Source organism: Triturus cristatus, chromosome 5_2 (genome assembly GCF_964204655.1).
Source record: "Triturus cristatus chromosome 5_2, aTriCri1.1, whole genome shotgun sequence".
NCBI classification, from domain to species: Eukaryota; Metazoa; Chordata; class Amphibia; order Caudata; family Salamandridae; genus Triturus; species Triturus cristatus.
Window position 1 is genome coordinate 759698206 of NC_140588.1, and position 24716 is coordinate 759722921.

The 24716-nt window shown below is 50.3% G+C and overlaps 1 protein-coding gene across 1 annotated transcript in view; it reads left to right on the top strand.

Moving 5' to 3' along the window:
- LOC146829232 (plastin-3) overlaps window positions 1-24716 on the top strand; it is a 409189-nt gene that overhangs the window by 296803 nt on the left and 87670 nt on the right. The window contains exon 10 of the mRNA XM_085607861.1: window positions 23328-23523. Within this exon, the coding sequence (XP_085463987.1) occupies window positions 23328-23523 (196 nt within the window). The remainder of the gene's footprint in view (window positions 1-23327; window positions 23524-24716) is intronic.

A 24716-nucleotide genomic window follows, 5' to 3' on the forward strand; every position in this document is an offset into this window, starting at 1 on the left:
AGATATAGCGGCTTGTTTTAAGTCGTATTATGCGGCACTATATGCTTCGCGACAGACTGACATGGATGAGGAAATTCGGGATTACCTGGATCACATACGGTTGCCCTTCCTCTCTAACTCCCGTCGGTAATTCCTTGCCCTCCCCATCGAGAAGGATGAAATTCGGGTAGCACTGGCGGGAATGCGGGCGAATAGTGCGCCAGGGGCGGACGGCCTAACGGTCGCTTTCTATAAAAACTTCACGGATATCCTGCTCCCGCATATATCGCAGCTGTTTGACGATGTGTGTTACGGGCCAAATGCCGAAGTATATGAGTGAGGCTATATTGGTGGTGTGAGAAGTTGGCCTGGTATATGATGTTCACTAGTTAAAGTGACCACCTTGTACCATGCCAAGCAACCCTTATGGTGTGGTTGTAAGTCAACCTTTTCGGACTAGCTGCCCTAGTGGTAGCGTAGGCTAAGCAGTCTTTGAGGCTGAACTTGTTAAAGCGTGTTAAGCAGGCTGTTTTACCAAATGTAACCCCCTTTTATACCAATGAAAGGACACCACTCAGATATATATTCAAAATATATATGTATTTATTTCTCAAAGTAACCCCTAGACTCTTTATCAGCACAGGAGCACAAATCGTTAAACAAGACAATGTTATAATACACAGGTTGCACTTTATATGGATGGGCCCTGGTGGCCACTCAAACCATATACAAAAATAGTGGTATGAGTACCACGAACAGGAAAGGGAAAAGGCCTAGGGCCTCTAGAATCGCTGGGCCTACGAGGAGCTAACTTCAGTTAGTGACCAGGAGGTCCACGGGTTGCGTGTGCAGTGAGGAGAGTCACACGCGTGCTCCCATAGGTTTTCAATGGGTGCGTAAAAGGTAAAAAGTTACTGCAGAAAGGGTCTTCTGAATGGACTACGATCTCAAGATTCGAAACACAGACACTAGAGATGATTCTCTACACTTGGGCACCGGAGTGCCAGCTTTACCTCACCCACAGGAAGCGGGTGCATAGGTCTCGAAGTGCATCGGGTTTCTTCTATCGATTCAATGGAGCCTGATGACAAAGATGCTGCAGGCGGTCAGTCCAGAAGAGCTGCGTTGGATCCAAGGGTGGATCGGAGTTGTAGAAGACCTGAAAGCAGAGGGGACAGTGTTCACAGTCACTAGCCAGTGACCAGCGTGGCACCAGGTAGGTACCAGGCGATGTTGGGTGCAAACAGGCAAAGAGATGTAGCTTGTCTCCGCAGCCACGTGGTCCCTGAAGGTCGACGACGTCCAGGAGTCGAGTCACGAGCTGTCCCACGCAGGCTCTCGCTGTCGGCGGTGTCGGCGACTCGAAAGAAGCAAAAAAGCCTTGGCAAAGGCAGGAGTCGGGGAAAGAGATGAAAGCTGATTGTTCTGACCAGCAAGGTCAGAGGGGCTGCTCTTTTGGAGAGCAGCTAGGGCCAGTCTGGAGCAACCAGACCAGCGTCGTGGTTTTCAAAGTTCGTCGCCAAAATGGCCACTAGCCAACGGGCCAGGGACCGGGCAGGCGCGTCGAGATGCAAAGTGCAGAGGGGCCCCACGCAGATCGTGGAGATGCTGGAGGGCTCACCTTTGGTGCAGATGCTGCTCGGTGGTTGGGCTTCTCAGGACCCAAAGCACAACTTGGAGGGAGCCTCTGTCGCTGCGCTTGCAGCTTGTCGTCGGTCTTTCAAGATGGCTGGCTCCACGTGTCTCGGTGCCTCCACGGGTTCCTTCTTTGCAGGGACTGTGGATCGGGCGGTGAGAGGTCTGGAGGTCCAGGTCTTGTCGGGCTCTGGGCTCGGGCTCCGGCAGGAGGCGGCGGCAAAGCAGACGTTCAATAGCTGGTTGGTGCTTGCGTTAGCAAGATGGTCACTCCCTGACCATAGGGGAGATTTCCTTCAGTCCTCTGTGCAGCAGAGCGTCGAAGTTCCCGTCTTCTTCTTGTGGTTAAGTTGATTCCAGGATGTCTGAAGTCTTGGGACACAGCTCCTACCTTTAATCGGATTCTAGGGGCAGGACTACCTGCTAGGTCCCTCCCTAAGGGTGGGACCAGGAAGGGGGGTGGTTACACCCCCAATCCTTTGTCCAGCTCGCCCCAGATCCGGGGCTGGTGTGCCCCAGGACCGGATTGAACTGGCATATGCACCGAGGCTCCTTGTGAGCCTCAGGCATGTCTGGTTTCTTTCAAGCCCTACCTGACCAATACACAAAATCCTGTCTGGGGTGGTGCTCGCACCTCCCCTGGCAGGAAACCCTTTGTCCACGTCTCCCAAGCTGGAAGGACTCCCAGCAGCAGGAGGGCAGACTTGTGTCTGTGGTGGCAGCCTCCATTTTGTGGAGCTGAGGCTATGTCTGATTTTACCCGGGTTTCAGGTATTGTACATGTCGTGTCCCTCTAGAAGGGTGGAATGCTAACCCCGTCGCCAGAATTGGCGAGGGGTTAGTATTCCAATTCGTATGACACCTTACTCGACATGTTTTGATAAAGCCAAACCAAAGATAGCATTTAACCGCGAGGTTCATAATGCACTTAAGAGTATATGGTATGACGATATCTGGAAACGGTAGAAGGAAGTTGTTCCGACCACTGCAGACAGGCTCAGCTCATGCCAGAGCACCATCTCACATGGAACCAAGCACTCTGCCTTCAGGATTGTTAAGGCCTGCCATAGGAGTGACTTATAGGTTAACATGTGTCCCATTTAAGGTTAGGTATAGGTATACTACACCTAAGTAAGAGGTGGTTACACCAACTTACCCCAGCTGAGTGATCAGCCAGTTGTGTCAAATTTGTTAGGCCAAGCCTGGGGTGGAATAATACATGCTGCAGCCCCTGGCAGGCCTTAGATTCACCAATGCCCTGGGGACCTAGTGTGCACTGGTACAGGGGCTCACAGGGTGATCCACTTCCAATTGGTTATGCACCTAGGGTGCATAGTGTCAATTTAGTTAGAGAGAACAGCAGGCTGGGGGTCTGATTAGCAGGCCCACAGCCTCGATATGTCAAAAACCAGTGAAGCAAAAAGCAAAAATTTGGGGTGACCATAGGATAGCAGACCCTACTCTCCTACACAACCCCCCCCCCCCCCCAAACGCAGGGACATTAAACTAGCCTTGACCAGTCTCGTCTTCATGTCCTAAGTGGAAATATCTGGAGAGTCCATCTGCATTGGCATGGTCAGTCCCAGGTCTATGTTCCACTGTGAAGTCCATACCCTGTAGGGAAATGGACCACCTAAGCAGTTTGGGGTTTTCACCCTTCATCTGATTTAGCCACAAGAGGGGCTTATGGTCGGTCTGAATCTTGACGTGAGTGCCAAACAAGTATGGCCTCAGCTTCTTCAGGGCCCACACCACAGCAAAGGCCTCCCTCTCAATAGCTGACCAATTCTTCTCTCTGGGGGTCAAACTTCTGCTAATAAAAGCAATGGGTTGGTCTTGACCATTTACATTAAGTAGTGACAGCACAGCTCCCACACCCAACTCAGAAGCATCTGTTTGGACAATAAACTCTTTGGAGTAGTCAGGACTTTTCAGGATAGGTGCAGAGCACATGGCCTTCTTCAGGTCATCAAATGCCTTTTGACAGCTTACTGTCCCATGAACCTTTTTTGGGCATCTTCTTGGATGTCAGATCATTAAGAGGAGTCACAATGGACCCATAGTTCTTAACAAACTTCCTGTAGTACCCAGTCAAGCCCAAGAAAGCTCGAACTTGAGTCTGGGTGGTTGGAGGGGACCAGTCCTTGATGGATTGTATCTTACTCTCCAGTGGTTGAACTTGGCCTCCACCTACAAGGTGGCCCAAGTACACAACCTTACTCTGCCCTATCTGGCACTTAGTAGCCTTGATAGTGAGGCCTGCCTTTTGCAGAGCCTCAAGTACCTTCTTCAGGTGGATCAGGTGATCCTCCCAGGTGGAGCTAAAGACAGCAATGTCATCAAGATATGCTGCACAAAAGTCATCCAACCCAGTAAGGGCTTGATTCACCAACCTTTGGAAGGTGGCAGGTGCATTCTTCAGACCAAAGGGCATCTCCAAAAATTGATAATGCCCACCTGGGGTTGAGAATGCTGTTTTGGCCTTAGACTCCTCAGCTAATCTGATTTGCCAATAGCCAGCTGTTAAGTCAAACGTGCTCAAAAACTTAGCAGCAGCTAGTTTGTCTATGAGCTCATCTGCCCTTGGAATAGGATGTGCATCTGTCCTAGTGACAGCATTGAGTCCTCTGTAATCCACACAGAACCTCATCTCTCTCTTGCCATCTTTGGTGTGAGGTTTGGGGACCAGAACCACTGGGCTAGCCCAGGGGCTCTCTGAGGGTTCAATGACACCCAGTTCCAGCATTTTGTGTACCTCAGCCTTTATACAGTCCCTGACGTCGTCAGGTTGTCTGTAAAGTTTGTTCTTTACAGGCAGACTGTCACCAGTGTCCACCACATGGGTACACCAGTCAGTTTGACTAGGTATCAAGGAAAACATGTGTTGAAATGATTGTAGAACCTGTCTACATTCCATCTGCTGATGATCAGAGAGGTTGCCTCCAAGGGTCACTCCTTCAACTGAGCCATCTTCAGGGTTCTGAGACAACAGGTCTGGGAGAGGGTCACTCTCTTCCTCCTGTCCCTCATCTGTAGCCATGAGCAAGCCCATGTCTGCCCTGTCAACATATGCTTTTAACCTGTTAACCTGGAGTACCCTGTGGGGACTCCTGAGAGTTCCTAGGTCCACCAAGTAGGTGACCTCTCCCTTCTTTTCCAGGATTGTATGGGGTCCAGACCATTTGTCTTGGAGTGCTGCTGGGGCCACTGGCTCCAACACCCATACCTTCTGTCCTGGCTGAAACTCAACCAAGACAGCCTTTTGGTCATGCCAAGCTTTCTGTAAGGCCTGGCTTGCCTCAAGGTTTTTGGATGCCTTCTCCATATACTCAGCCATCCTGGAGCGGAGACCAAGTACATAGTCCACTATGTCTTGTTTAGGCTTTTTGAGAGGTAACTCCCATCCTTCCTTCACTAAACACAGTGGGCCTCTCACAGGGTGCCCAAACAACAATTCAAAGGGGCTGTAGCCAACTCCTTTTTGTGGGACCTCTCTGTAAGCAAACAGAAGGCAGGGTAGAAGGATGTCCCATCTTCGCCTGAGCTTTTCAGGTAATCCTTTGATCATACCCTTTAGGGTTTTGTTGAATCTCTCAACAAGCCCATTGCATTGTGGGTGATAAGGAGTGGTGAATTTGTAGTTGACCCCACATTCCTTCCACATAGCTGTCAAGTATCCTGACATGAAGTTGGTACCTCTGTCAGAAACCACCTTCTTAGGAAACCCCACTCTGGAGAATACTCCCAGCAGGGCCCTGGCCACAACAGGTGCTGTAGTGGTCCTAAGGGGAATTGCCTCTGGATACCTGGTGGCATGATCCACTACCACCAGTATAAATCTGTGCCCAGATGCAGTGGCAGGATCCATGGGACCCACTGTATCTATTCCCACTCTTTCAAAGGGGACCCCCACCACAGGTAGTGGTATTAGGGGGCCTTTGCTGTGCCACCTGATTTGCCACTGGCTTGGCAGGTCACACAGGAGCGACAAAACTCCTTTGTATCTTCATTCATGTGAGGCCAGTGAAAGTGAGGGACAAGCCTTTCCCAAGTCTTGTTCTGGCCTAAGTGTCCTGCTAGAGGAATATCATGGGCCAAGGTAAGAAGGAAGCCCCTATATTGCGGAGGTATAACCAACCTCCTGGTTGCACCAGGTTTTGGGTCTCTAGCCTCTGAATAAAGGAGCCCTTCATCCCAATACACTTTATGGGTACCTTGAGCATTCCCAGCAGCCTCAGCAGCAGCCAGCTGTCTGAGGGGTTCAAGAGATGGACAGGTTAACTGAGCCTGCCCCAAGTCAGCCCTGGAAGGTCCCCATGTCCCCAGAAACTCAACCTGATCAGGTTCAAGCTCTTCAGGGACAGTTCCTTCAGGGTCCTCTAGATCATCTTCCTGGGAAGGCTGATCATCACTTTGAGGCAGGGGGGGAAGGCACAGCCTTAACCCTCCTGTTCTTCTTCTTGGTAGGTGCTTGGTCCAGGATCCAAGACCTGTGGTTCGGTAAGGCTCTTTTTGGCCTGTGACCTGGTCACAGCAAGGACATGTGGTGATATACCTAACATCTCTGCATGTGTCCTGTACTCCACTTCTGACCATAGAGAACTCTCTAGGTCATTGCCCAACAAACATTCTACTGGGAGGTCTGCACTAACCACAACCCTTTTGAGGCCAGTTACCCCTCCCCATGAGAAGTTAACAACTGCCACACTATGTGAAGTAGTGGCATTGCTGGCATTGGTCACCAGATAATTCTCACCTGGTATGTACTGTCCAGGATCCACAAAGCCTGGTGTCACCATAGTGACACTGGCACATGTGTCCCTGTAGGCTTGAGCCACTTTTGCATTTATTAAAGGAGTCTGTCTGTACTTGCCCAGGTTACTGGGGCTCACAGTCAGGGACAAATCCATGTCCCCATCACAGATCAAGACTGCCTGTGTCAGGGTTCTGTCTAAGTCAGAATCTCCTTCAGTTCCCATAGTGATTCCCACTACACCCTTTGTCTGGGGACCAACACTGCTAACAGTAGTACTGGGAGCAGGTGCCTTAGGGGCAACAGTGTTGGGGGCTCCACCCTTCTTACAATCACTAGTCCAGTGAGTTGTATTCTTGCAAAATTTGCACCAGGGTTTCTTTGGACCTTCTTTCTTCTTCCCTTTAGGCTGGGACCCACCCTCGTTAGTACTAGTTTGGGGCCCTGTTGAAGACTTCTGGTCTTTAGATTTCTGATCTCCACCCTTCTGGTCTGTTTTCTTCTGATCACCCCCTTGGCCCTGGTTCTGGTTCTTTTGCTTAACCCTGGTTCTGACCCATTTGTCTGCCTTCTTTCCCAATTCTTGGGGAGAGGTCAGATCTGAGTCAACCAAGTGTTGATGCAGTTGCTGGTTCTGACAGTTATTTAAAATCTGTTCTCTCATCATCAAATTGTACAATCCTGTATAATCAGATACCTTACTTCCCAGCAACCAACCCTCCAAAGCCTTAGTGGCACATTCAATGTATTCAGACCAGTCCTGAGTCTGTGTCTTCTGGGTGTCTCTGAACATTAACCTGTACTGCTCAGTGGTTAAGCCTAACCCATCAACTAGGACACTCTTCAGGACTCTGTAATTTCTGACATCCTCCTCTCTAACAGTGAGGAGTCTATCTCTGCCTCTTCCTTCAAAGGAGAGCCATAAGATTGCTGCCCACTGGTCTTCAGGAACCTGCTGCACTTTGCAGGCTTTCAAGAGCAGTCATCCATTTGTGGATGTCATCCCCACTTTTGTAGGGGGGCACAACCTTGGACAGGTTCCTATTGTCAAAGACCCTATCTTTGTCCTTAGGGACAATGCTGCCACCAGTGGGTATAGACCCACTCTCTTTAGGTTGCCTAGCCTTGTTCAGTTTCTCTTCCATCAGGGCTACCTCTAGCTCCTGCTTCCTGGTCCTCAGCTGGGCTTCCTGCATTCTGGCCTCATGCTCCCTCCTCTGAGGGGTGGTCATCCTTCTCCTGGAGTGACCTTGAGAGCCTCTAGAGGTATGAGAAGCATTAGATTCACCTGAGTGATTCCTTTGCCTCCCAAGCCCCTGGTTAAGTCCACTGGGGAGATCCAATGGGAGGATCCCATTGTCAGTCCCCAATAGCCTTAGGTTAGCTGGGCCACTTATAACACTTGGCACTGGGCTAGTTCTCCCTTCATCCTCACTACCTTCTGTATCAGTACCCTTCTCACTTTCATCCTCTGTAGTATGAATCTCATCTAAGGGGTGACTATTGGAAAGGGGTACCTCAGTAGCATCTTCAGAAGGGGGGCCTCCTGTTCCAGTCCCTAAGGGGCCTAACTGGGAGGCTTTCTTGAGAGCTTTCTGATCTTCATCAGCTTGTAAAAGCTCTCTGAGTTCAGCAGAAGTAGGGTTCTTGGGCTGTTTAAGGCCCCTGATATTCGCCAACTGCCTGAGCTCATTCTGATTTAGGGTAGCAAAGAGAGTTGGTGCCCTCTGGGGGTCACTCTCGACAGAGATGGGTACCTTGGACCCCTCTGCCCCCTCCATTGCTCTTAAGTGTGGGTGGATGTGTTGCAATCTACCTACACTTGGGTTTACCTACTAAACCTATCTAGTAGTTGTAGTCCGGGTGTGCTACTCCCTTTGCTCTACAACAACTAAGTTCAGTAGAACTTAAGTATCTCTATCTTGTTTTATATGTACCTACAGGTACCTATGTGATCTTTCAATTGGTAACCAAGAGATTACAATGGTAAAACACAGCAAGCTCAAATCCAACCGCTGCTCACCAATGTGGGAAGTTGGCCTGGTATATGATGTTCACTAGTTAAAGTGACCACCTTGTACCATGCCAAGCAACCCTTATGGTGTGGTTGTAAGTCTACCTTTTCGGACTAGCTGCCCTAGTGGTAGCGTAGGCTAAGCAGTCTTTGAGGCTAAACTCGTTAAAGCGTGTTAAGCAGGCTGTTTTACCAAATGTAACCCCCTTTTATACCAATGAAAGGACACCACACAGATATATATTCAAAATATATATGTATTTATTTCTCAAAGTAACCCCTAGACTCTTTATGAGCACAGGAGCACAAATCGTTAAACAAGACAATGTTATAATACACAGAAGTTGCACTTTATATGGATGGGCCCTGGTGGCCACTCAAACCATATACAAAAATAGTGGTATGAGTACCACGAACAGGAAAGGGTAAAGGCCTAGGGCATCTAGAATCGCTGGGCCTACGAGGAGCTAACTTCAGTTAGTGACCAGGAGGTCCACGGGTTGCGTGTGCAGTGAGGAGAGTCACACGCGTGCTCCCATAGGTTTTCAATGGGTGCGTAAAAGTTAAAAAGTTACTGCAGAAAGGGTCTTCTGAATGGACTACGATCTCAAGATTCGAAACACAGACACTAGAGATGATTCTCTACACTTGGGCACCGGAGTGCCAGCTTTACCTCACCCATAGGAAGGGGGTGCATAGGTCTCGAAGTGCGTCGGGTTTCTTCTATCGATTCAATGGAGCCTGATGACAAAGATGCTGCAGGCGGTCGGTCCAGAAGAGCTGCGTTGGATCCAAGGGTGGATCGGAGTTGTAGAAGACCTGAAAGCAGAGGGGACAGTGTTCAGTCACTAGCCAGTGACCGGCGTGGCACCAGGTAGGTACCAGGCGATGTCGGGTGCAAACAGGCAAAGAGGTGTAGCTTGTCTCCGCAGCCACGTGGTCCCTGAAGGTCGACGATGTCCAGGAGTCGAGTCACGAGCTGTCCCACGCAGGCTCTCGCTGTCGGCGGTGTCGGCGACGCGAAAGAAGCAAACAAGCCTTGGCAAAGGCAGGAGTTGGGGAAAAAGATGAAAGCTGATTGTTCTGACCAGCAAGGTCAGAGGGGCTGCTCTTTTGGAGAGCAGCTAGGGCCAGTCTGGAGCAACCAGACCAGCGTCGTGGTTTTCAAAGTTCGTCGCCAAAATGGCCACTAGCCAACGGGCCAGGGACCGGGCAGGCGCGTCGAGATGCAAAGTGCAGAGGGGCCCCACGCAGATAGTGGAGATGCTGGTGGACTCACCTTTGGTGCAGATGCTGCTCGGTGGTTGGGCTTCTCAGGACCCAAAGCACAACTTGGAGGGAGCCTCTGTCGCTGCGCTTGCAGCTTGTCGTCGGTCTTTCAAGATGGCTGTCTCCACGTGTCTCGGTGCCTCCACGGGTTCCTCCTTTGCAGGGACTGTGGATCGGGCGGTGAGAGGTCTGGAGGTCCAGGTCTTGTCGGGCTCTGGGCTCGGGCTCCGGCAGGAGGCGGCGGCAAAGCAGACGTTCAATAGCTGGTTGGTGCTTGCGTTAGCAAGATGGTCACTCCCTGACCATAGGGGAGATTTCCTTCAGTCCTCTGTGCAGCAGAGCGTCGAAGTTCCCGTCTTCTTCTTGTGGTTAAGTTGATTCCAGGATGTCTGAAGTCTTAGGACACAGCTCCTACCTTTAAGCGGATTCTAGGGGCCGGACTACCTGCTAGGTCCCTCCCTAAGGGTGGGACCAGGAAGGGGGGTGGTTACACCCGCAATCCTTTGTCCAGCTCGCCCCAGGTCCGGGGCTGGTGTGCCCCAGGACCGGATTGAACTGGCATATGCACCGAGGCTCCTTGTGAGCCTCAGGCATGTCTGGTTTCTTTCAAGCCCTTCCTGACCAATACACAAAATCCTGTCTGGGGTGGTGCTCGCACCTCCCCTGGCAGGAAACCCTTTGTCCACGTCTCCCAAGCTGGAAGGACTCCCAGCAGCAGGAGGGCAGACTTGTGTCTGTGGTGGCAGCCTCCATTTTGTGGAGCTGAGGCTATGTCTGATTTTACCCGGGTTTCAGGTACTGTACATGTCGTGTCCCTCTAGAAGGGTGGAATGCTAACCCCGTCGCCAGAATTGGCGAGGGGTTAGTATTCCAATTCGTATGACACCTTACTCGACATGTTTTGATAAAGCCAAACCAAAGATAGCATTTAACCGCGAGGTTCATAATGCACTTAAGAGTATATGGTATGACGATATCTGGAAACGGTAGAAGGAAGTTGTTCCGACCACTGCAGACAGGCTCAGCTCATGCCAGAGCACCATCTCACATGGAACCAAGCACTCTGCCTTCAGGATTGTTAAGGCCTGCCATAGGAGTGACTTATAGGTTAACATGTGTCCCATTTAAGGTTAGGTATAGGTATACTACACCTAAGTAAGAGGTGGTTACACCAACTTAACCCAGCTGAGTGATCAGCCAGTTGTGTCAAATTTGTTAGGCCAAGCCTGGGGTGGCATAATACATGCTTCAGCCCTTGGCAGGCCTTAGATACACCAATGCCCTGGGTACCTAGTGTACACTGGTACAGGGGCTCACAGGGTGATCCACTTCCAATTGGTTATGCACCTAGGGTGCATAGTGTCAATTTAGTTAGAGAGAACCGCAGGCTGGGGGTCTGATTAGCAGGCCCACAGCCTCGATATGTCAAAAACCAGTGAAGCAAAAAGCAAAAATTTGGGGTGACCATAGGATAGCAGACCCTACTCTCCTACAGGTGGCTATCCCCAAACCTGGTAAGACCCTAGAGGAGTGTAGCTCCTACCGGCCGTTATCACTGCTAAATGTCGACACTAAGATATTTGCGAAAGTATTGGCCACGCGCCTTGCACTGCTGACACCGGATCTGGTGGCTCCGGAGCAGGCGGGGTTCATGCCCGGCAGAAACCTTACCTACAACTTGCGCACGGTGTTTGGCACCATGCAGCACGTCCGCCAGGACACTGAGGCACTTGCGGTCTTCCTTGATATGGAGAAGGCGTTCGATTCAGTTGAATGGCCGTTTATGCGTCCGGTCTTAACTAAATTAGGTCTGGGTCAGGTTTTCTTGCACATGATTGGGGTACTATACAAGGCAGCTAGTGCGAGGATACGACTGGGGGATCGAGTTACGGAAGCAATCCACATTTCCAGGGGAACGCGTCAGGGTTGCCCCCTATCACCTATACTGTACGCCCTGGTGGCGGAACCGTTGGCTTGCGCTCTACAGGAATATCACAGCCTCAGGGGGGTGAACTTCCCCACTTACAAGATAGTGGTATCCACATATGCAGATGACACCCTCCTGTATGTTCGGGACCCAGAGAATAATCTGGCATCGGTGCTGCGAGGGGTGGTACATTTCGGGGTGCTTTCTGGACTGCAGGTCAATTGGAATAAGTCCATTGCCTTTCCGTTGACTCCATCCACGGCTCCCTTTGAGATGGAGTACCCGCTCCAATGGTCGGACGAAGCGGTCAGATACCTGGGAATATGGCTACATACAGATCCTGAAATAATAATTAGGGAAAACTATGGTAGAGCTGTTGATAAGCTAGAGGACGATGTGGAGATCTGGATTGGGCTGCCTCTCTCGTTGGTGGGTAGGATATCGATCATGAAAATGATAGTGCTGCCTCGCTTCTTATTTTTGTTTACTAATATCCCTATAGTGCTGCCACGAGCCTTTTTTGTTAGGCTTAATAAATCCCTGCTGAGACTAGCATGGGTGGTCAAGCAGGCCCGAGTCAACTGGCGAGTGCTCACACTGCCCTACCATATGGGAGGACTTGGGGCACCAGATATGGAGTTGTACTACCGGGTGGCACAGGGGGCCCAGGCGCACAGTTGGATCCATGGCGAGGAGTAGGTCCCATATCTTATACTGGAGAGATTGTTTGCTGAGCCTCTCCCGCTCCCTGCGGTCCTCTTTGAGCCGGCTGACCGAAGGACAGGATATATGGATTCCCTTAATTCAACTAGGCACGCATGGGACAGCATATTGCGACATACTGCTGGAGCACTGTTATATTCCCCGGCAATGCCGCTAGAATAGGCGCTCTGGCTGCCTCCGTGCGGGGACAGGAGTGGTACGGGCCCTTCAAGGGTGGGGATTACACACGATGGGAGACCTGTTCGTGGATGGCACCGCGATAACGTGGGAGGAGGTGGCTGCTGGGGCGGAAGCCCCTTCGCAGCTGCAGCGCTTCCAATTCCATAGGGTGAGAAGGGCGTGGCGGCAGCAACTGGGAGACGATATGGCTGAACCTCCGGAGGTGCCGGAATTAACATATATTAAACACAAATGCCCTCGTCGGCTGATATCCAAACTCTACAGAATAACGATGGAGCAGAGCACACAGCAATATACCAAGGCTAGACTGGCCTGGCAACGGGATCTAGGCATAGTGATCGATGCCATGTGGGCGTACTGCTGTGCCGGTACGCGTAGAATATCTTTGCATGGCAGGCACAGACTGTTACACTTGAAGTATATAAATAGAGTATATTATACACCGAACAGACTGCACAGGTACGGACTACGGGAGGAATCGACGTGAGAGATGCAACCACCCAACTGCAGACTTTATCCATTTGGCATGGGAGTGCCCTGGGGTTTATAAGTTCTGGCAGGTGATTTTTCAAAAGATGGGAGGAATGGTAGATCTGGAGTTTACGCCAGACCCGGCAGTAGCTCTGCTGGGCTACTCTAAAAAGCTGCCCAGGGCAGTGCGTAAAATGGTGGACATGGGATTGTTGATGGCAAAGCGTAGGGTAGCGATGTGTTGGATGAGGGGACCACTGCCCACAGTAGCACAGTGGGTCCGAGATGTGCTATATTGCTGTACGCAATCAGAGGTATTTAGTGAGCTGCTCCCGCCGCGCAGTCGACCAAAGAATTTCTGGGGGTTATATACAGAACACCTTGGAGGGAGGGGAGGAGCAGCGGAGAAGGGAACTGGGACGGGAACCGAGAGGGACCCGACAGCAGTGGTTGCGTGAGCGGCCTGGGGGACGACCTTTTGGCAATTGGGGACCCCCTCCTGGGCAAAGCGTAACGATACAACTTGATCAGCAAGGGTCTGAAGGGAGGAAGGGACATGAAGGTCGATCGCTAATACACATTAGTCTAATATGGCTAGCATGTAGTGGAGAGCCCGTTAAGGGGAGAATACACAACTTGGCAGAATGTAGGAGCATAACACTAAGGGGGGATCTGACTGGACGCCTCAAAGTTGCGGGGGAGGGGAGAGTGTTGGGTTAGTGTGTTAAGTTCAGTAAAAAACTATGTCCCCAGTGGGGAGGTGTATACAAGATATGACATACTAATATAATATCTGTTAGAATTAAAGGCACGGCTACTTCAGTACACAGCGATGCCCGGCCTCCAGGATGTGGGATAAGCTGACGGAATGACGTGATGGTTTGTGGTAAAACAGCCGGCCTCAGGGTTGTAGGCGCACTTATGTATGTCACCATGTGTCATCAGAGATTAAATATAAAAAAATAAAATATCAAACATGTGAAGGCTGCAGACCATTCCGAATTCTGCAGCCAGAATCACCCTCAATCTCCCATGTCACGCTAACATCATAGCAAACCTGAAGGAGCTCTACTGGCTCCCAATACACAAACTAGCACAATTCACAATCCTCACCCACATTTTCAAGGCACAGCATAAGACTGTTCCAGCATATCTCAACAATCGCATATTCTTTCACAAACATTCCAAATACCTCTTCTCGACTCCTACTTGCACACATCCCATACATACGGAAAGCCAGACCCAGCAATTCGAAAAAATTGTCCTACATTGCTCTAAAGTGTGGAATGTCCTACCGCTGCACATAAAAGCCTCCTCATCACTTCTTGAATTCTGCAAGAAGCTAAAGACCTGGCTTTTCGAGTAGTCCAAGTAGGCCATTGGTTTGGCTACACTCGCACCTCAGCAGCACCAAGATACTCTCCCAGGTGATAGTGTTTTCTACAGATCCGCAAAAATAACATAGAAGGTGGATTGAGTTAATAAGACTTCTCAGATTTCAACAACCGCAAGCTAGCTTTGCTGGTTCATATATGCTTGTTGAAGGGTGTGCAAAACAGATATTAAACAGGCTCCTCCACTTGAAGGTATCACAAAGTACAGAGTAGGCAACGGGCCGTGCCTATTAATTCATATTAAGAACTATATAGCCCGGGGCGGAGCTAGCCTTGAAGCGAGATGACCGCTTGGTGAGCGAGCTCCTCGCAAACTCCTAACTACCCTCCAAAAACATCCTTGCAACACTGGTCCACAGCACCTGCAATTGGCGGAGGTAGAGAGAGGTGGAAATGGGACTGCTGCGGGACTGATTCCGGTCTCCAAAGACGCTGGCAAACCTTGTATTGGGGAATGGCGAGTTTTGGGCCCTGGCTGTGAAAACGAAAATGAAGCCGCGGACCTCGACGAACCGACACGCCGAGACGTAAGGCACGCATCGCGACCGTGGGGGGTAAGGAGACCCGCTACAACCACGTCTTCAAGAAGTGAGTGCTGGAGGCGGAGACGATCAAGTGAGTTGGGGCCCGACACCACCCACATTGAGTAAGGTGTGCGGCAGGACGCCTGCAGAGGGCCCGCTGTGTGCGGGAGACCTGTGAGCACTGCCACATCCCCGCTCGGCACCGGTCCGCGCCTTGGGGATTGCTTCTGCTGGCCTTGCGCGCCTCTGGGAGGGCGGAGGAGGCTCACGGACATCTCTGGCGCTGGCTCCTGCACTGCAAACCCTCACGGAAGAAGAGGAGACCCGGTAATGCGGTCCTGCGGCGGCAGGAAAGCAGATCAGGAGTGGAGGCTCTGCTAAGTGAAACGGATCCTATAGCCCGACTGCTCCGGTACCAGTGGACTGCTTAGCTGAGTAAGTGGGCCCTGAAGTGAAACGAAAACCCGTGAAGCGGGGCAGATTACATCACCAAGCTGGTAATGCACTACAGATAATTGATACAATTGGAGGGCTGATTAGCTATACCTCGCCCATACACCAGTGCCACGGATGGCGAGGGTCCCCAGGCGTCAGGCTGGATCCGGAAAGATTTTTCGTCAGCAATACCCATGCGCGTTGCTAGGCGTCTACTGCGGCTCCGCGTCCATCCTCGGCGTGGTGATCGCCGGGATGACATCGTCTGAGTACTGACTGAGCGCCGATCCGGAAAGAGCATACCCTTTTAGTCCCTTTTTGACTAAACCTTTTGTTTTTTTTTTCTTTTAAACTCTTTTGGTTCCATTTCCAGTCGACCTCGACTCTGGTGCCGATAGGGATGCCTGGCTTCAAGCCTTGTGATGCCTGTCACTGACTGATGTCTGTCACGGATCACCACCGTTGGTGCCTCTATTGCCTTGGGGCCGACCACGGTGCCGAGTCGTGCCTCGACTGCCGGGCCTTGACCTCGAAGGCTAGGCGGGAGCGGTCCCGCAAGTTGCTCGAGATCCGGCAGTCGGCTCCGTGCCGCTCAAGGTCACGGTCGTGGAGCCGCAGTCATCACCGCTCGTCGGGGTTGAAGACTTCGCATTCCGGTATGTTTAAGCACAGCAAGAAGTCGAAGAGGCGTCAGCGCTGTTCTGGCTCCCCTTGCCCGTCGCGCGACTCGGCTGAGGGTTCGGGTGGTACCACCCACGCGGCTCCGTACGACCCGCAGGAGTCCCGTCCGACCCCCTGGTCCCTGGGTCTGACGTGACTCCAGCGGAGATCAGAGACTTCTTGTGGCCATGAGGAGCCTTGCTCTGCCGTAGACCCCTGCCGGCGTGCCTTTGGGCCCCGCAGGCTCGACTGGGAGGCCTAGCGAGCCTTCGGCTCCGGCCCCTGCGCTGCCGTCGACTCCGGTCCCGACGCCGCAGGTCCCTGGATCCTGGTCGATGCAGGTCGACCTTACGACCCCTCCGCCGGCGCCGAACCCCCTCCCCCGCTGCCGCCTTCGGACGCCGTTCCCCGGTTTAGTCCCAGTCCGGAGTCGGAGCGGCGCCGCCCGGTGCTGATTCAGACGCCGATGGGTGACGGGTTCATCTTTCGACCCGGCTCCGATCATTCCACCTGTATACCAGGAATCGGATGACTGTGACAACTGGGAGGGGTCTGAGGACCCTCTGGCACAGCAGTGCCAGTTATCTCAGGACTGGGCAGACGAACTGGGGGATGCCAGTGGTTGATACCTCCCCTGACACTGGCTTCATCTCTCCTCCGTCCGTGGCTTCGGAGGAAGGTGCTACATTTTCTGTGGTGCTGCGCAAGGCGGCCGAAGCCCTCTGGCTGGAGCTGCCTGCTGTGGCCGTGAGGACTAATCTCCTCACTGAAGTGCTTCAACCGTCAGCAAGCTCCTCGGAGCCTCTGCTGCAGTTCATTGAAGCACTGTCAGACGTTCTGAAGGGCACCTGGTCCAAGCCCTCCACATTCCCTCCTGTGGACCGGAACGTGACCCGGCACCACTGCCCTGCACCGGGCGACCCCAGTTTTCTGTCATTGCACCCCACTCCCGAGAGCCTGGTTATCCAGGCCTCTACTTCCCAGACGCCTGGGGATATTCTAAGGTGAGGAATATAACTAACTAATGTTTCTTGCAGATATATCGTTACCGAAGGTAAGTAGCTTGTTCTTCAGAAACAACAAACACGGGCCAGATGGAACAATATGTGGAGCAACTGCTCATCTCCATGTTGGGTCGTGAAACGTCTTCAGAGGTCTTCATAGAGAGGGCCCACAGATCTCTGGCGCCAAAACCACCCGCTGGAGCCCGACCGAGACCGATTATCGCTAAACTCCTAAATTACAGGGATAGGAATGCGACGCTGCGAATGGCCAGAGAACTCTGCAAGCTATCGCATGAAGGTATGGATATATCCATATATCCAGACTTCATGTCATCAGTGCAGGAGGCGCGGAAAACATTCACAGCAGCAAAACAGAAATTGAGAGACTTGAATGTTCCATATGCCATGTTGTAGCTGGTCAGACTCGAATTCACGGTAGAGGGCAGGACACGGATCTTTGCAGAACCAGCAGAAGTTATGAAGTTTATACAACAGAAGGGCCAACAGGGAGCGTGGAGAAGATCACTGAGGGGAGAACACGGGGAACAATCCACCACGTCCGATGTGGAGTGAACATCAGCTATTGGTCGTGTAGCTGATAAGGCGGTGGAATACCTGTGTGCTGGGTGGGACCTCTCTCACCGGGCGCTGGACAGAAGCTACTTGACTATAGGAGGCCTACGATCTGAAGGATCAGAAAAGTTGGCCCCCTGCATTTATAGTTTGACTCCATCTGTTATACCCCTTATGGATTCGATACAGTGTGGGTGCATAGGCCTTCACTGGAGTGGGCTCTCGTACAGACTTGATTAGCGCTATTGTACAGTGTTGGGAATTCTGCTATTCTTGTTGTTGGCGTTACCCATGTGGCCAAGCCACCAGAAATGGGAGGGCAGCTCCGACCCCTACGTGTGTACCACGCAAATTGTTAGATTGTTTTCTTTTTGACTTTCTTCACATGAGGGAATATGTTATTTGTAATTGTTGGGAATGTCTCCACTAGACAGCGGAAGGTGGAGTGGGTGGGGGGGGGGGGGAAGGGGGTTACACAGAAAACCCTGACCAGTGGCACAGTGACGGACAAGCACATGAGAGACACTTTAAACCACCACAGACACTTGCATCAGTTAGAAGGCGGAGAACCGGCGGATGGCTAATACCTTATAGCCACACAGACCGTTGACACTCCTAACGTGGAATGTTAGGGGGCTGCACAACCTACGGAAAATTCGCAAGATGCTGGCATATTTGGACAGACACAAAGTAGATGTAGCCTGCTTACAAGAGACTCACCTGACGGCAGTAAGGGAGACACAAATAGGGGCTAAGTGGGCTACATACAGATTGTCATCGTCCTATTCATCCTATGCGAGGGGGGGTTCTGATCTGGGTTAAACGCAATACACCTTTCACGCTCATCTAATCTGTGTCGGATGTCCAAGGGCGTAATGTTATAGTGCAGGGGTGCTTCGGGGGCACAGTGTTAATAATTGTAAACGTATATGGACCGAATACTGACGACCCATCCTTTTATACACAAATCTGGACGAAACTGTGGGACTTCCAACCCAGCGCTATCCTATGGGGGGGGGGGGGAGATTTTAATACCTGCCTGGATACCACACTAGATAGGTCAACTGGAACTGACAGATATGGTAAACACTCGGCCAAAGTATTAAGGGATGGGTTGGTGGACTGGGACATACTGGACATATGGCGACATAGATACCCGGACCGTAAAGAGGGCCCGTGCTTCTCCTCGTCCCACCTGACGTGGTCCAGACTAGATTATTGGCTGATATCTAGGGATGCAAGCACGTGGACCAGTGCCATTGAACACTCACCTAAAACACTCTCGGGCCATGCACCGGTTCGTATCACACTACAAATCCCGACACACACCCCAAGGCAATTCACGTGGAGACTGAGGCAAACGGCACTACAGGACCAGGTATTCAGGGAAGAGCCACGCCAAGCCATTGTAGACTACTTCACTCTCAACTCGGGTTCAGTGCAGAGCACCAGAAAATTTTGGGAAGGTTTCAAAGTCACCATAAGGGGTCACTGTATCAGTAAGCACGCTGGTATACTAAAGGATATACAGGGACAATTTGAAAGAACAGAGGCAGAAATTCCCAGACTGGAACATGAATTCGAAGACGCATGCGACGGAACGCTATTGGCCAACATTAGAACACAGATCGATATATACAATGAATATGCAGACGACGCGAAAGTATATCTTGCTTAAGTTCACTGCTAGGAACTATGGGGAGGGAGGAAGACCTGGCAAAGCGTTATCATACAAAATTAGGCCCACTCACACTTCAACGTACATTACACAGATCCAAGACGAGCAGCGTAAAACAGTATACGACACGCCAGCCATGCTAGAATGCTTCACCAAATACTAAACTTTACACTGCCCAGGCTGAGTCCTCCATGTCAGAAGTACGTGATTATCTAAATGTGGCACTGGCATGGTTATCGGACACTCATCGCGAATACCTCTGTCACCATATCTCCCGAGAGGACATAATAGAAGCCATTAACTCTACCCAATAATAAAGCACCAGGATTGGATGGCCTTCCGAGTGAATTCTTTGCTGAAATGCTAGAAGAAGCTTATGATGAGGGCACGCTCCCGACCTCACTAAGTGAGGCACTCCTGAAACCTGGAAAGGATCCCACCGAGTGCGAATCATACAGGCCTCTATCCCTGATGAATATAGACGCTAAGATTTTAGCCAAAATAGCAAACAGACTACAACCGCTTATTTGTAACCTAGTGCTGCCAGACCAGGCAGGCTTCATGTCGACACGGTCCACCACCCACAATCTCCGCACCATCTTTGCGCTATACCACCAACTAGACCCAGATATACCGGCGGCGGCGACACTATTAGACGCTGCTAAGGCATTCGACTCAGTAGAGTGGAACTTTATGTTCGCTACCCTTCGAAGAATGGGGTTCCCAGAACCATTCCTGAAATGGATATCGTTATTGTATGCGGCGCCTAAGGCTCGGGTTAGAATAAACTGCTACACATCCAACCCAATAGAGGTAACACGTGGTACCAGGCAGGGCTGCCCGCTGTCACCAATGACCTTTGCATTAATCCTGGAACCACTGACCTGTAGGATTCGCCAGAAACACTCCGCCTCGGCACTGCAATTCGGCCTACGCCCCATTGGAATATCGTTGTACACAGACAACATGGTTCTCTACACCACGCACCCAGATAGGAATTTAAACCCACTTATTAGGGAATATATTAGATATGAGCAATATGCCGGCCTCCGAATAAACTGGGATAAATCAGTTGTGATACCCTTAACTGCAGCAACAGAGGCACCCCAGCTGGATTTCCCTTTGAAATCGCGGACTGACCCTATTAAATACTTAGGGGTTTGGATCCATCGTGACCCAGAATTGGTTACTAGGGAGAATTACGGAACGGCGCTGGTGCGATTAGAGATGCAAGTAGACAAATGGATAAAAATGCCTCTCTCAATGGTGGACAGGATAGCCTTACAGAAAATGATTATACAACCCAGGTTTTTATATTTTTTTGGGAATATACCAATATGGTTAAATGCAGCCTTCTTTGTCAGACTACGCTCCATTCTACTGAAACTCACATGGGCAGGAAAACAGGCCAGAACGAGTTGGAAGGTCTTAACTCAACCATATCACCTGGGAGGCTTTGGGGCACCGGATTTCCATCTATATTACCTCTGCACACAAGCACAGTACACTCACTATTGGACAAAACCAAATGCATACATACCACACATCGCGGTGCAGGACAGCGTCGCTCCCCTACCATTTGCTGCGCTTATAGCCGATCAGTTAAGGTACACACCGAGGGCTAGGATCCACACTGCCCAATGCACCTCAAGGGCGTGGTATGTGTTGGCACACAGGGCACGCAAATTGCCGGTGTATGTTCGAGCGCTACCTACGGCAAGACACCCTAAACGTTCCGTAACACAAGAAAAGAAAATGCACACACTACTGACGGAGATGGGACTGACCACTAGGGGGCAATTATACCCCCATAGCTCCTTCATTCAGTGGACAGACCCTTCATTTTGTGCTCACCAACTTCCCCTAAACCAATTTGCATACTTATGTCTACGGGCGGCCGTTCGATCCTTCTATACAACCTTCCCAGACGAACCCCCACAACTGAATACACTACAAATACTGTTAACGGCTCCCAACCGGAAAAATCTGGTAACACGATTATATAATGCAGCCCAAGAGGAACAGGCCGTGAAACCTACTGCAGCATTGGGCAGATGGGAGACTGCGCTGGGCGAGACGATAGATGAACAAGATTGGCATTACAGCTGCACACAACTCGCACTCCTCGCATCGAACTGCAACCTGCGCATCATCCATTTCAAAATCCTTAACCATATACTACACGCCAGATAAACTACACAGGCTAGGCCTAAGGGAGACAGACAACTGCCAGAGATGCAATGCACCGAGCGCTGACTTTTTACATACTTCAGGGTCCTGCCCACAGCTACAGACATATTGGGTTGAGGTCACCACCACGCTGTCTGCAATGCTGTCAGAGCGGATTCCCAATACTCCCTTGGTGTGCATTCTGGGAGCCAAGAAACTTAAACACGCTAAGCGCAGGAGATTCTTAGCGGTAGCATTGCTGCTGGCAAAAAGGCGCATAGCGATGAGATGGGCAAGCAAGAGACCCCCCAGACTTAAAGACTGGATCACGGACATGACATACTGTAAAGCCATGCTGGAGACTTATGCAGAGGACATCCCACAAGCTTCGCGGCCCAGAGACTTCTGCGAGCCACTTGTCCAATATTTACAGGCAGAGTTGGAGCCTGAATCACGACCTGACACATGAAGTACCTTGCCCATACGCCTACATGACTGGGCTTTCACACATGCAATAGGGGCTGTGAGTAACAGGAAGAGTTGAGTAAAAGGGGAGTGCAGAGACACATGTAAGACGAGCCACCGCCTATTGCTGCGGACACTGCGACAGGAATAACTGTGTACGGTGCAAGTTGTAACTTCAAGTGCTATGTATTATTGAACAATGAGGTTTGAAATGTCTTGAATGCTATGTAACTGATGGTTAGATGGAAAAATGATTAAAAAAAAAAAAAAAAACTACATAGCCCAACATCTCTCAGCCATTACATAGTCAAGGAGTCTTGCCATACAAGTGAGATACACATTCATTTCACTGTCTGCATGATTCCTCAGCTTTTGGAGGATTTCATTGTGATATCAAAGTTTTATTTTAGAGTGATTTATTTTACATATTTGATATAGTGCAAACCTTTCTCAGAAGAGCAGTGCAACAATTTTACTGAGGACGTTTTTATTAAAACGGACATATCAAGCATGAGGTGCTATACAAAGTGCAATGTAGAGTCTAAAATGAAATTGGGACTGTAGTAGGCAGCACATACGTTTTTAGACACATCTACACTACCGGTGTTTACAATATGAGGCACAGAGTAATAAAAGTGATTGGGCACTTAAAATCACACATGATAGTCTGGACCAATCTAAGGGATTAGACAAAAACTTAATCTGGAAATTTGCTAGTAAATAATTCTTTGTGATTGCAACCACCTGCAGGTGGATGTGTGGGGGAGTTCCATGGGTCTCCCTACTCCCGAGCACCCCCCCCCCCCCACCCTCCCCCCCCCCCCCCCCCCCCCCCCCCCCAAAGAGGGCTGCTTTCATGGAGCGCACTGCCTGTCTGCCACTTTTTTGTGTCAAACAATCATTACCCCTTCTGATGAATTCCTTCTCTGCTCCAGCATAATGCACCAAAGTGTTTCCTCCATTTGCATGAGGTCAAGCCCCCTTCACAATGACGAAACACCCTTTAGGATGGCTGCACAAGCGTCTGTAACCCCGCCTTCAGCCCATTCTTTAATACAGCAGTGCCTGAGGGTGCAGAGAATGGGCGTGCACGCCCTTTACCTCCATAGGGCACTGTAATACAGAACTTGCTCGTGTTCATTGTGGAATGCATCAGCAGTGATAGGCGCATAAAACGTCTGCTTTTAGAAAAACATCTAACTAATACTGTAACATCTCTGGATAAACCCTTAAAAATTACAAGTGTTTTAACGTTGGAAGGAATTTCTGCTTGCTCTTCATCCCTCAAACCTGCACATATGAGCTGTATGAATCATTGCCATAGGTTTCACCTGTGTTCGTATGTAAACACATCCATTATGTCATTAGCTGAGAATGTTTTGTTGTCCTCGATTCACATGTAGTTGAATGCATTTTAATTTGAGGCTTCCCAAACCTATTTTTGTTTTCATTCAACATTTGCTTCTATGTTCAGGAAAAAGATGATTTAAAGAGGGCAGAATACATGCTGCAGCAGGGAGACCGATTGGGATGCAGACAGTTTGTGACACCTGCAGATGTGGTCAGCGGTAATCTCAAATTAAACTTAGCTTTTGTTGCCAACCTCTTCAACAAATATCCTGCACTTACCAAGCCAGAAAATCAGGACATCGATTGGACACTGCTCGAAGGTAAGATTTTCTGTTCAGACACCGTTAAGTGAGAAAGGTATATGTAAAATAAAGGCACAAAGGTCATCTGTTCTAGATTTCGGTGACGCCTGCTGTTTCTTGCCTTCGGTTACCTTGCTTGTGTTCCCTCAATTTCGTGGTGTGTGTATATATAACAAACCAAGTTCTTTGTCTTAAAGGTGTAAAGAAGCCACAAGTTTTCATGCAGCCACGAGCACCCCAACCGGTTTCTGCCTACTTGTGCCTAGTCAGTGACATATAACCTGGATCCTACGACCGAAAGCAAGGGATGTGCCATAGGTTCCAAGCTCCACCTCACTGGCGAAGCCTACCAAGGCCGAAATGGCCTGGGGTTGCTTGTGTTCCCATTGGGGGGGGGGGGGGCTCAACTGCAGTTTGGAATGTACTGCTCGCTAGAGGAGCAGGGTCAGTACTAATTTGCACACGGGGGTCTTGGTCTACAATGGCAAAGTGTGCGAAAAACAATGGTTTGAATTGCTACAGCGAGCGATTGCCTGGGGTGTTTTTGTAAGCTATTATCCTTTGTGTTATTGATACTTATGAAATTTCAAGGACATACATATATGCTGCTTAATACTTCAAAACGTACTTGCAGAGTATACTTTATACAGATGGTATTAATATGGAAACACAGAGCTTTAAGTGGGTAGGGAATTGGGGGTGCTCTAAAAGGGGCGAGCCAAACCTCTTAACGGGTGGGGGCCTATCCAAGTAAGGGCGTGGTCTAAATAAAGTAATGTATGGATAACACCATAAACCCACTCCAGAGGCGCAAGTAGAGCCAAATTTCGAAGGGGGGTGGGCTAAGAAAACATTTGTGGGGGCCTAATTCTTCAAGCAATAGGCAGAGTGGAGCTGCAGGGGCTCTACAAAGGGGTGAAAAACAACAACGCCTCATTAACAAGGAAATAGTCTTTTAAAGACCTGTGAAGTACTCTGATTCGGTGCGGCTGTGTGTGTTTGGAGGCTGCTTGCAGGATCTCAATCTTGCGCTTACCAAAAATAAGGCGCTTAATCTATGAAATTACAAGTTTTTTTTGTTAACCTCAGTTCTACGTAACTTACCCAACACACAAAGCTTTACTCAAAATGACGTGCAGATAAGTGCCTGAAAAGTCATTACCTCTTGATGTGATGGACAGATGTGCAACGCCCATTGGGCTCAAGGGGCT